Source organism: Drosophila subpulchrella, chromosome 2R, assembly GCF_014743375.2.
Source record: "Drosophila subpulchrella strain 33 F10 #4 breed RU33 chromosome 2R, RU_Dsub_v1.1 Primary Assembly, whole genome shotgun sequence".
Taxonomy (NCBI): Eukaryota; Metazoa; Arthropoda; class Insecta; order Diptera; family Drosophilidae; genus Drosophila; species Drosophila subpulchrella.
In genome coordinates this window covers 20856778-20869727 of record NC_050611.1, presented here as the reverse complement: position 1 = coordinate 20869727, position 12950 = coordinate 20856778, and the positions used below count along the sequence as shown (strand labels likewise).

Genomic DNA, 12950 nt, shown 5'->3' with positions numbered 1-12950 from the left:
CCAATTACTTCCTGCATTAGCAACCAGTTCTGATGAACTTGTCAAGGGGAAACTTCCACTTCCTTCCTCACCTTTCACCTTTTCACCCTTATCCCAAGCTGAGTTGTAAAGTTTCCTGCTTTTGACTCCTCTGCAAAAGATTGACGTTCGGTCTGCTCTGCTCTTGACATATTCGATACAATGAATAAATTCGTGAAAATTCGCCTCAGGTAAAATTTTTTGTGTGCTCATGCTGATGGGATTTTACCCAACCTTTTCTTTATTTAAATCAATGCTGTGCATTCAAACCGAACCCTTCATTTGGCCAGGAAGTAGAGCAAATAGCCCCTGGCAGACAGTTGGCCTAGACCAAGGCCATTTAACTAATGAAGGAAAACCCCAAGACTCAATCTCAGATTTCTTTTGCAGTTGTCACCCACCAAAAAGCGCACAAAAATCAAGAAATGTCAAAAAATTGTTTGTTGAACGATTTCGCCCGAGGAAAAAACAGGGGAGTTTTGCAAGAATCAGCATAAAAAGTGTAAAAGGTCGCCGCACAAATATGGCCCTCGGGTCTGGCCAAATAAAATCTGTAAAAAAAGGGGAGCGAGGGAAACTTTTACGCATCGCAGCACAAAGTGACCCTGGCAAGGAAGTCTTTGCGCAAAGGACACCCAAATAAAAATAAAAAGCAAACGGAAGAGAAACCTTGGAAAGAGGATCTGAAGAGCCGCGTAAGGCGATACACAGACTTTGCCTGTGGAGATATTTCACCAAAAACTGCCCGAAAACTGAAATGCGAACGAGAAAACTTTTTAATGGATTTCCATGTTGATAAAATTATCACAAAACAGAAGAAAAGCGTGCACCGGGAGTATCAACACAGCAACTTAGGCACTCTGAAATAAATTTAAATAGTTAATATTTTTAATAAAGTTAATATAAGGAAAAGTAAAGATACATCAAAGCAAAACAAATTTAAGACAGTTTTTATGAATTCTTTTCAAAGAACGCATAATTTAGGGAGAAATAAAAGGAACTTGTTTAGGGGAAGTGTTTATTTCCAAGCTTTGAAATATTATCCTTACCCCTTTTAAGCAGGGTATATCGACATGGAGCTCTGGAAAGTATTTTCGGCAATATTTTATTTTTGTTATCGCTCGAGTTCGAGTTTTGTTTCTGCTGTTATTTGGTTCTGACAGATTTGCCCGGCTTAGGATGCGAATTTACCTCAAAGTGTTGCCCCTACCGCCCCGAAATGCCCATCATTGGGCATTCAATCAGTCTGTCAGCGAGTCAGTGAATCATTCAAAGACTGAGCGGTGCAGGGAATAACTCGGCCCTCCACTTGGGTGTGAAATTTGAGTAGGCAATTTTAATAATTTAAGTAAATGATCCATCACCGTTACAGTTAATCTATCAACGACAGTCGGAGCATCCGCAGGGGAACTGGGGAGTTTTCTTTCCGTAGCTTTCCTTCTTAACAAATTGTCTTGTTCAAAAGTTTTTTCTTTGCCCACAAAAGAATGCAAAAAAACTGAAAAAATAAAAAGAAGAGCATCGAATGAGATAAAAAGTGACGGGGAAAATGTTGAGAAATGTTTTTGCTCTGATAAGAGAGAATTTGCTGGCTATTAGTATTTAAAGCGTCAGGTCATTTATATTCATTTGACTGCAGGAATTTAATGGGAAGGGAAGCGGGCATTGAGACCAAGTGTTGATGGATAATCTTAATATCCTTGGAGTGGACAAGCCAACAAAAAGGACCAAAGAGCAGATAAATGCCTCAAAGGAAACTTTCTTTAAGTTGCCTGTGAATGGAAATCGTTTAAGAGCAATAACAGAGAATTGCAAATGGAATAAAATGGAAACATGCAATTTTCCATTAATTACATTTAAACAAATAATTTTATTTTCTCAATTAAGCCAATATGAAAAATCAATTATTCTTTTACTTATATTAAGCAACAAATATGCAAATATCTAAAATATTTTAATATTTTCTCCGCCAAAGACGTTATATATATTTTATAAGAAAATAAATATATAGTAAGAATAAGAAAATTGTAGTCTTTTAATCTGTGGGCATGTATTCCAATATTAAAACGAAAATTAAGAAAAAAAAACACTAACCAATGCTTAAAGCTTAGGAAACTTTGAAAGGTTAACCTAGACATTATGGAAAGGTCGATCGGTTATTATTTAAATTGATTTTTCCTGACCCTGACAAACCTCTCGTAGCCGTATTAATTTAATATGTCAATAGATTTCCCTACGCATTTCATCCAATCAAACCTTGGCAGTTGTTTCCTCGAGAAGACCCACTTCAATTTTTGATGGCCAACCGTAAGTTTTGGAACCATTTTTGAGTGCTCCTGTTCGGCAGTTCCTTTTCCAATTTTATGCAAATTTCTTGTTGTTGCCGTATTTTACGAGTTTTTGGGCTGCTCGTTGTCGTCAAGTGGTAAATCACTTATTTGAATAAGTCAATTCCATTTCATTCCTTGCGTCCCTTTTCCAGGGCCCGGGACCCCCATTAAACGTCAATCTTTATGAGGCGATGGGAGTTCCGGGAACAGCCTCAGCTGCAAAATAGTGAAAGCCGCTTTAGGGACGAAAATTCTATTAAAATATTTATGCAAATGCAAAAAAGGAGAAAAATCTACGAGGCAGCGACAACTGAAAAGCCCCTTCGATCTGATTCCCGCACTTTCCCCCATTTTCCCATCCGCTTTTCCACTGCTGCTGCTGCGTATCTGCGTGAAAAATGTTGAACAAACGATTTTCATAATCGATTTTCATGTCTGCCACGGCAAGGCCTCAATGGCGGTTGACAGGGGCGGGGGGCGTGGCAGGGTTGGGCGGAACGCTTGTCAACCTTTATCAGAAAAGGGACACACAGAAATCAGGGGGCGGGGAAACCCCAAACCACCCAACCCCCAACCCACCCGAAAAGCCAAGGGAAAGCGGAGACAAATGCTATGTGCGTCTGTTGACAATATATCAACATGTGGCCAAGAACAGAAGAATCAGGCAAGGAAGTATCGTGGCTATGCAAAAGACCAGCGACTTTCAGCATTTTCCCAGCTTTTCCAGCTTTCCCTTAAGCTGGACCAGGAACTACTGAATCCTGGGCGAGGCGAAAAGGAGATTGAGTCCACTAGTATTTCCTACTTCGCAGGTTGCCCGAGCACATCTAATCGATTCGCCTCAAAGGATAAAAACTGGAAAAGGGAACTGGAGAGAAGCTAAACTCTAGTCTACACGCAGAGAAATAAAGCAGATAATAACAATGGGTGTATTATAAAATTTCAATCTGAAATATAATGAATTCCAAAAGTTAGATTCCATTGCCAATAGATTTGTAGCTTAAGTAAGCTTCTCTATTTTCCAAATGAATATATTCATCACCATTAAATGTTTTTAACTTTATATTTTTTATTTTAGCCAATAAAAAATAGGCAGTGCAATGATATAAATATAATGTATGTGAGAATTTAAAAGGCACTGTAAATAAGCGTTCTATATACATCAAACAGTTAACTCAAAACCAAAAATCAGTGTATAGCCGAAGTCAGTTAAATAACTCCCTTAAAATGTTGTACCCTTCAATTCTAGTATTTAAATACCTCCGGTACTACATCTAATTTTTCCTCTGTGTAGTCCCCTACTTGATATTGTTTTCTAGTCGCTGTTGCCTTTCCGTCCCCAACTTCAGCTCCTCAATGGGCTTGTAACCCATTGAGTGGGTGTATCGCATGTGACAATAGTTGTGTGAACTTTACAGGACGAAGATTAAGGACCAAAGAACGGGGATCTGGGATCCCAGAACCCAGGGAGCACCAGAGCAGGGTGAAGTCAAGTGGAGAGGCTGTGCTGTGAGCCGACTTAAGGCTTAGCAAGTGAGTGAGTGCCACCAGTTGGACTTTGCCGTCTGGCACTTGGCGAGTGTTTAAATCATGCCTCAGCCTGCCTTCTCCTCGAACTGCAACTGCTGACGGGGCAAAGGCCTCGGCTGAGTGATGGTCTGTTTGCTTTTCTTTCTTGCAACGCACCGTAAAAACTTTTAAAGATCTTTCGTCAACGTTTTCATCGGACATTTGGGAATGCGGAACTGGCGTTATTTATGGGATGGTCTGGTAGAGTACCCTCAGAGGTTCAAGGATAAATGTACGAACTTGTGAATTAAAGTTAAGTTGCCGCTCATTATAATGGCTTAACTTTAAAAAAACAAGATACAAGATACTTATTATTATTGAGTGCCAATTCATTTGTCTGTATACTTATTGTTTCTTAAACTTTAAGAACTTTGTATTTCTTTAAAAAGCAAATGTCTCAAGTTTCCATTGCCCCACTTTTATACACCCATCCCACCTCCTTTAACTTTCCCATTCCACCGCTAATTACCAAAAGCTGAATTTGAAGCCACAATTTTGCCGTTTATCTTTGACAGGCGACCGCAGGAAAGTAAAACAGGCAGATGGTTGGGATAAATGAGGCGACACGGCGGGGGGCCTTTCTATAGAATGTGTATTACATAATGAAACGCTGATAAATTAAACAGATTTGTTAGACGCCAGCTCGCCTGTCGCCTTCGGCGATTTCCATCAGGCAGCGGGCGCAACCCGTCCAAAGTCCACCCCCCAAAAGTGTTACCTCCCATCGGGAGGTATCCACCGACCCGACCCCTAATCCTTCTTGATTTCAGCTTAAGGAACCCACAGGACAGGATGGGGATCCTTGTTAAGCCCCAGACCACATGCCGCGCGGAGATGGCGATATTGGCTGGCGGTTTTAGTGGTTCCGGATGGGTGGTTCCGTGGGTTTGCCTGCAGCTAAGCTGATTGCGTTTCGTCAAAATTCTGATGTGCTATACGTTCTCGCGTATCGATTCGCACAAAAGGGTCCCTTTGAAGCGATAGCCTAACTCCCACCCCCACCTTGTGGTTCCCCCCTCTATAATCTAAATGAAAGTGTATGATATTTCATTTAATTAAATCCTGTTTGATGTTATTTCGAGCGGCTTCTGCAAAAAGCTCTTCTCGTATTAATTAAGTGCCCGATTCAATTAGAGGTGACGGCTAAGGATATCCCTCTTTTGACTTTAATTATGCAAGGCACTCGATGAAAGACGTGGGCTAAAAGACTTTTCCAACACGCTTTTTGTGCCCAACTGTACCCGGTATTTTCCTCACATTTGTCATTCATAATTTAACCGAGAGACAGCCGGCAAAAAGTTAAGCAAATAATAAAACAGCAAAACAATCAGGGAATGCAAACTGATAGAAACAAAAAATGTTGGTCACGTAACCTCCTTGTTTGCCAACTCCCGCGAAAACCAACAAGTTCGCTTCTCTGATTAAAAAGTTGAGCACAAGAATATTTTTGCATTATAGGCGAAAAGATCCTCGGCAAGGACCTGCACTCGCCTTTGGGGTAATTTATAAGGCAGGCAGACCCCACAAACACTCGACGCGAAAACCCGACTCTCGACACGATTCTCTTCCCGTTTCCCCGTTTCTCCGTCTCAGTTCTCTGAGTTCTCCTCAAAATTTTACGCGCCTTGACTGCTAAAGTGGGCGCTGCGGGGGCGTGGCAGGACCTTCCCTCCTCTTTTTGTATTTTTTGGTCTTTGTCACAGTCAGGGACAACGACGTCTGCGTCTTTTGCATGTGGGGGGTTCGAGACCCCAGCCCCCCTGGAAATAAAGACCGTAAGGGGGTGGCATTGTTAACAGCCAGACTTGAATTACAAATTCAGCACAATGTCCTTTTGTCATTTATGCATTTCGCTGTATAAATTAAGCACAATGAATAGAAACGGCCGCAGGAGCTCTGAGCTGGTTTTTTTTCCGTTTTTTGTTCCTCTAGATAAAAATAGAGGTTAGCGGTGGCCGGGGATTAATAAGCCTAGTCCTGCGGTTAGCATGCCCACATGAAAGTACCTTAAAATCCCTTGGTGAGATAGGCAAAAAGCACAACACAGCTATCTAAGCTGGAATCAAGAGCACGGCTTTGGGTTCCCATGGACCTAGAATGGGAGATGAAAGCTCTAGGGGGAAACCCATTGTTAGTTTATATTTAAGTTCATCAACAAGATTCATATCAACAGATTTCAGTTTAAATGTGATTCGTTTTTTATGTTAATTTACTGAAAACTATCAGTAGAGTGTTATTGGGTTATATTTAAATCTGTCAAATGAATTCGAACAAATTTTTTAATATTTATCCCTCTATAAATTAAATACTAACTGTTAATAAATGTATTCGCATTATGTTACCAATCCTCTCTTTATATAAGAATTAATGAAATGACTACATCAGAAATTCCATTTGACTTGGAATTATAAAATATTTTAGCCAACCTACATATTGTATTTGGCATTTTCAATGTATTGACTTTAAAAACATTGTTAAAATTCAGATATCCTAAAAAATTCGTACAATGCTTCCCATATATGTATAGTATACATTGCATACACCTTGTCTTTCATTAAACCAATAATTATATTGTATAGAAATTATATTTCACTTTTATATTTAAATATTATCTTAAAATAGCTGAACCTTAGTCATGTCCATTTCCATTTATGTCCTTATAAAAAAGATTTAAACGAAGGCCAATAAATTACTATAATAAAGGCTTACTTAAACTAACTTAAACTCTATTTTCAGGTGGGAGTGGCAGCGGCGGAGGCGGTGGTGGCGGAGGAGGCGGCGGCGGCGGCGGTGGGAGTGGCAGCTCGTCGGACGTGTCGAGGGACCACTGCAACAAGACGGTGGACATCTTCGAGGACATCAGCTCGCCGGAGGTCAGCAGCCAGAACGTGGGTCGTCCGCTGACCTGCTGGTACCGCTTCCGCACCCTGAAGGGGGCGCCCCGCGACTTTGTGCTGCGCCTGCGGTTCAAGAAGTTCAAAGTGGGTCAGCTGCTCAACGCGACCCACTGCGATGGTGGCTACTTGCAGGTGGGTGTGGCCGCTGGCCGACTCTTGATTTATCTCCTCCGCCTGTCGGGGCTAATTTATATCGCCGCTAAGCGATGACATATGCGAGGCACTAAATCGAGCCGCCCCTTGTTGCAGATTGTTGACGGCAATGCCAAGACGGATGTCTCGAATCGCCGGGAGCCCGGAATGTTCTGCGGGGAGGCGGAGCAGCCGCAGACATTCATCAGCGAGACCAGCTATGTGAAGGTCCTCTTCCACACGGACAACTTTACGGATCAGGTGAGGTGCAGCCGGGCAACCCGGCAACCCGGCATCCCGGACACTTTCTTTCCTTTCTTCGTCATCTCATATAAGATCTCGGTGGGACTTTTCATTTTTGCGCTCCAGCCAGGAGAGAATTCCAATTACTGCCGGAGCAACAAAGACGGGCATCCTTGAAGCTCTGCCGTCTGTTGTCCTCTGTCGCCAGAGTCTTGCCACTTACACTAATAAACAAAAGTCCCCTTGTACTGGTTCCTTGCATATTTCTAGGGCTTTAGATATATATCTGCACGGAGAACAATTCTTTGTGAGTCTAGAATGGGGTTAAGGAATTTAAAGCTTGGGATGGCATCAAAATGTTTAGGGCCAAGATTCTTAAGCTAAGTAACTTCTTTAATAAGTTTAGATTATTTATTATTTAAAACATCATTGATACTGATCATGATTTAAGCTTATATAGTTAAATCACAGGATATAATATTCTAACATAATGATAAATAGACACAATTGTCTTTAAACACAATTTCTGTGTTTTGAATTTTCTACTTTCGGTTTATCTGACCTTTTCCAAATTTTTACAGATTTGACTTTACTTGATATTTATGAGTAAATAGCCTTAGTGATTCAAATCCTTCCTTAATAAATCACAGAAAAACAATGCTTTGGCATTTTTTGATATTCTAATAAACTATGATAAAACTGTTTAAATATTTTTTCCTAATTTTGTAAATTGGGTAATTTTTTTTTTTATATCCCCGCACTTTCCCTTAAATCTCTTGAATATCCTAAATGAATATTTAATATGTTCTAATTATATACAAAATTCCATTCAATGGAATTGACGTGATTTCTCCCAGTGTGCGTATATAAATGTCTGTGTATTTATATTTATCACATAATTTAAGGAAAATATTACAGCACACAAGTCTTGGCAGCCTGTCTTCGCCCTTTTCACTCCTGTCGGCCCCCATTTTCCATTTTCCCTTCCGCTTTTCCCGCTTTCCCGGCGCTCCCTGTCGGCTGGGCTGCTGCCATGTCCTGACCCGTGTTGCTCTATCTGCTCGGCTGCATCTATGCAACTCACTTTCGCACTTAGCGAGAGTTATACACACAGATACTCCACACCGCTGTGAGTGTGCTTTATTTTCCCTATTTTTTCCATTTTTTCTATTTTTCCGTATTTATTTTTCCCCTTTTCTGTATTTTTGCATGCATTATTCAGGAGTGGGGCGAGCGTCTATGGCGTGGGTGGACGGCACTGTAGTCTGGCCCGCGTCTGTCGGCGTGTCCTGCGTCCTGTCTCCTGCATCCTTTTTGGCTGGCTGGCGCCGTCAGTCTCCTCCTGCTGATATACACACAGCACACCAGATTATATATATGTATATATGTATGGACGCATATCTATGTGAATTTTCAGTTCACAACTTGAATTCTATTTAGCTCTGCCCCCGTTCGCCTTTCGTTGCCATTTTCCTCTGATTTTCCTCACTATGTTTGTTTTTATTATTTTTGTTTTGCTTTTTGTCAACTGCTTGGCTGCTGCGTTTTTGATGCGGTATTTGCATTTATAAAATGAAAGATAAGTTCTTTATGTCACATAAAGAATTTCAATATTTATAATGGATTTTTTTTGGTGAGGGCGGAAGGAAGACTGTTGAAAAATGCATGGCTTGCAAATGGTAACAGATGGAGGGAAATTATATCCGAAAGAAATAAGACAATAAAAATTGTTATTAGACGAGGAAGTGGCAGAAAAAGTAATATCTTTCTTTTTGATTCAAGTTTCTAAAAGAAAGAAATTGGGGAAAAGAAATAGATGTCTTACAACTGCCAGAAACCCACCCCATTCCGACGAGCTTAGCCGGTAAAATGGCTTTGTAACATTAAAATGTTTTCAATTAAAGTAACTGATAATATATAATTTACTTTTATTAGGAGTTACTACAATACATAATACATAATTTTTGTTGGGAACTTGTACATGCCCATCTTCAAACCAATTTCCAATCTCCCCCTTCCATCACAATGCCATAACCTTCAAAATCACATCCCACTGAATATCCATAACTCCATTGGAGCCTTCCTGCTCCACTCAATCCCGAAGTCAAATAGTTGCCCCCCTTTTCGCAGTGCGTAGTCAATGCAGGCGATTGGCTTTATGGCCCGGCTTACAACAAGTTGCAGGGATGTGCAAACACAAACAACCGATTTAAGCCATGAATGAGTGCTCCAAGCTCGGAGCTCGGAGCTCCGGAGCGGGCCGGCTGGAGGGGGTGGCGAAAAGGAGGGTCCTCCGGCAGGACTGGCAGGACACCCTCCAGAGTGTGTCTTATGCACACCTTAATGGAGTCATAAATATTTATGAAAACTCTCCAAGCTCGCTGGAAGTTGCAAGTTGAAAGTTGGAGGATGCTGCGCTTTGTATTCCTCCTTTTCGCTTTTCTCGCTTTTTGTTTTTCCGGCAAGCAGACGGGAACTTTTTGCCACTTATTCGGCGCGAGTGCGTCGGATCGGCAAGCCAGGGGCTTTATTCAGTAATAAATAAAAATAAGCGACAGCTCTGGCAATGTAATAACACGATTTAATGAGGGACAGGATAGGACGGCAACTACGACGGCGGAGGACGAAATAATTTCGCATTCGCATTAACATAAATTCCATGCGAAATAAATCAAATATAATTTCACAAAAACGGGACGCCAAAGAGCAGGCGGCAACAAATCAGTTTGAAATTTTAATTTATTCGAGCGCGAATTTGTCAGAACATTAACGGGAGGACGACCGGAGAACCTCATCGGCATAATCGCCACCGCCATCATCATTATCGTCCTCATCGAATGCGAGTCGGGATCAGCAGCTCCACTTTTAAAAATATTCAATGCATTCCAAATCTGCACAGGGAGAAGTGGGATATATAATAATGAATAGTACCATTTTGTTTTTAAGAAACAAACATTTTAAAAAATTTTAAGGATTTCCTATAAGTTTAAAATACCTCTCTACCGACTACAACCTCAGATAATTTATCCATTATTAAGATTTTTTATAATAAAACTGCGTCTCTAAGGACTAAAACCTCAGATAATCCATCCATAATTCAGATTCTTTATAATAAAACTCTAAAGAGTAAGTTAAATTTTTTAAGACTGGTCCTAAATATTTTTATTGTATTATATAGTACTTTGTACGTTATAAGACATTTTGTTTGTAATATTAAAATTCAGAATAGTAATATTTTAAAGTCCTATAATAATTTCAAATGTAGATGAATCTATTTGAGAGATTCGACTTTTTATGTAGATCCGAAGAGTCCTAACTATATTTTCCCTCTGTGTAACCTCCAATATGGGCATCCACATATATATATATACGAGCAGAGGACTGCAGCTTTGGGAGATACTTTTGGGGTGGCCAGGGCGGATAGGTATCCACGTGAGCAGCATCTGGATAAATCGAAACGAGGCTGCGTCTGCCATTGTTCACATCGTTAAGTGGCACTAACGTCATTGACGCCGGTAACGCATTTAATATTGACATGTGCATTACGCCCCTCCCAGGGCCCCGAAACCCCTCCCCCCCCAACCAATGGCACTCCCCTGGTGAAATCCCCCCGAAAGACCCCCGATGGAGAATGGCCAACGAGGTTTATGCGGCCATCAAGGTTGGTGGAGCGATTTGGGAGCGGGGAGAATTGATAACCATGACGTTGACTTTGCGGCAGGTGGAAATGGTATTGGAAGTGGGTGTGGTACGGCCCGTAAGGAAATCGCTTTTGCGGCTGTCTGTCGATAATTTCGACTTCGATATCCGTAATTGAAATGAATGTTTTTCGGGGATGGCGCAGCATGAATTCGATTAGCAAGCAAAGCGAATCAAAGCTTGCAAATTGGCAATAATCATTGCTTTTGTTTAGCCTATCGAGTTGGTAAACGTTGTGGAACAAATCCTGTTTGCTTGTGTGCATCGCTAGTGTTTTATAAAGCTGAATAAGCATTTATTGCAATTTGCCATGTATTATTAGGCTCATTAAAAATAGCAGTTTATTTTGCTATCTAATTAGCTTTTTAAAAATGTATACATTTCTGTTTATTTCATAATTTAAGAAGCTTTAAATCTTGTTGAAAAATAATGCATTCTGAGTATATTTTATTATTAAGTAGCTCTAATTATTTTTTTTTTAGTTTTTGATTGACAATATTTCCTTGAAGTTTAATATTTTAAAAAAGAGTAAAATATTAATTTGGTGTGGTATTCCAACAACTTATTTAAAGATAAATATATTTTAAATTTTTAAATAGTTGTGTTAAGGGCATGGCGAGAATGATAAAAGAGCTGCCTTCAATTATTTGTTACCATTATTGTTCTGAAATACATATTTTTTCTGGCATCTTGGTTCGTTACCCTTTCGCAAACCCTGCCTTTTCACCCCTCATTCAGTCCCTTCACTTCTTTTGGCCATTTCCAGCTGTGTGGGCGGTGGGCGGTGGGCGCGGCCTGAGGTGAGGGGGCGTGGCAGCTGCCTACGTCACTGCAGCACGTCATTAGCGCTGATGAGGCAACGGCAACCGTTGCAAGGGAACAACAGCCAAACAGGATGGCAGAGGCTCGGGGAAAACTCGCAGTCTTGTGTGGGCGTGGCAGGTGGAGGGGGTAGCAGGGGTGGCAGGGCAAATGACATTGCACATTTCCATGTGGCAGGCCATGGAATGAAAAGCGGGCGGAAAGGGGGCGGGCTCAGGGCAAAACAACACGCAATTGTCTGACGGCGAGCCAAGCTGGAGGGAAATTGACAAAATTCATCAGCACACACACTGCGTATACGTGATTTTCCGCCATTGTCCACTCACCCCGCACTTTTCTCCATATCTCTCCCATTGCAGACCTACTTCACATTCGATTCACGCGCGGAGCAGCAAACGGAAGTCTATCTGCGATATGGCCAACATCCGGAATTATATCCAAATCGCCGCGGCGAAGTTGTCCAAGGGTGAGTAGATGGTCGAGAAACGGGTAATCAAATGGGTTTCCAAAGAGGTTTTTTTCGGGGATTTTATAGCCCCGGCGTTAATTTAATTTTATCACAGATTTATTGAGCCAAGCAGGGGGGGGGGGGGGGCACACATATTTTTGAGGGGCCTCTCCAGACAAGGTCCTTGTCTTCGATTCGCTGCCCCATTTCATAATCATACACGAGTCGGAAAACAGCAGAGAAAATCCGGCAACAGAAGGTCGCATTAAATTGAATTACTTGTGCTTTCTGCACTGCGGCAAACATAAAATTCGCGAGCGGGAAATCGAGGGGACTTTCCGTACGCCTGAAGGATGGCTGGAAAAGTCGGCAATTGAAACCGAATTCCGAAGAATTCATTTCGCTGGGTTGGAGCCTTGAAGCACCTCCCACACCCGGAGCCCTGACAAAAATACAAACTTTGCAGACATTAAATTTTATTTGATTCTCTCTTTGGAGTTGCCATTTTTTCTATATTCCTTGCCTCTGCCAGTCCAACTTTTATCTTAATAAAATAAGTTGCAAGTTTTAAGCAAAGATTTGGCAGCAAGTAACGAAGCAGGGAGGAATATGCTAGATTTACTCAAATGATATTTGTGCATATGCAGGCAGATGGTTGGGGAAAGTCTGCGAACATAAAGTTTTCGAGTAGGCATTTTTCTCGAATAACTTGCAATTGCAGATGGTACTTGAAAACGCAGGCAAAACGAACGAAATTCAACGAGATATGGCCTGCCAAGAGCTGTTATTAAT

General features: G+C 41.2%; 1 protein-coding gene across 3 annotated transcripts in view; it reads left to right on the top strand.

The window, feature by feature from the left end:
• Positions 1–12950, top strand: part of LOC119550682 — a 64420-nt gene that overhangs the window by 36865 nt on the left and 14605 nt on the right. For all 3 annotated transcript variants that reach the window (XM_037859544.1, XM_037859545.1, XM_037859546.1), the window contains exons 3-5: positions 6654–6946; positions 7064–7207; positions 12070–12176. In XM_037859544.1, coding sequence (XP_037715472.1) covers positions 6654–6946; positions 7064–7207; positions 12070–12176 — 544 coding nt within the window. The remainder of the gene's footprint in view (positions 1–6653; positions 6947–7063; positions 7208–12069; positions 12177–12950) is intronic.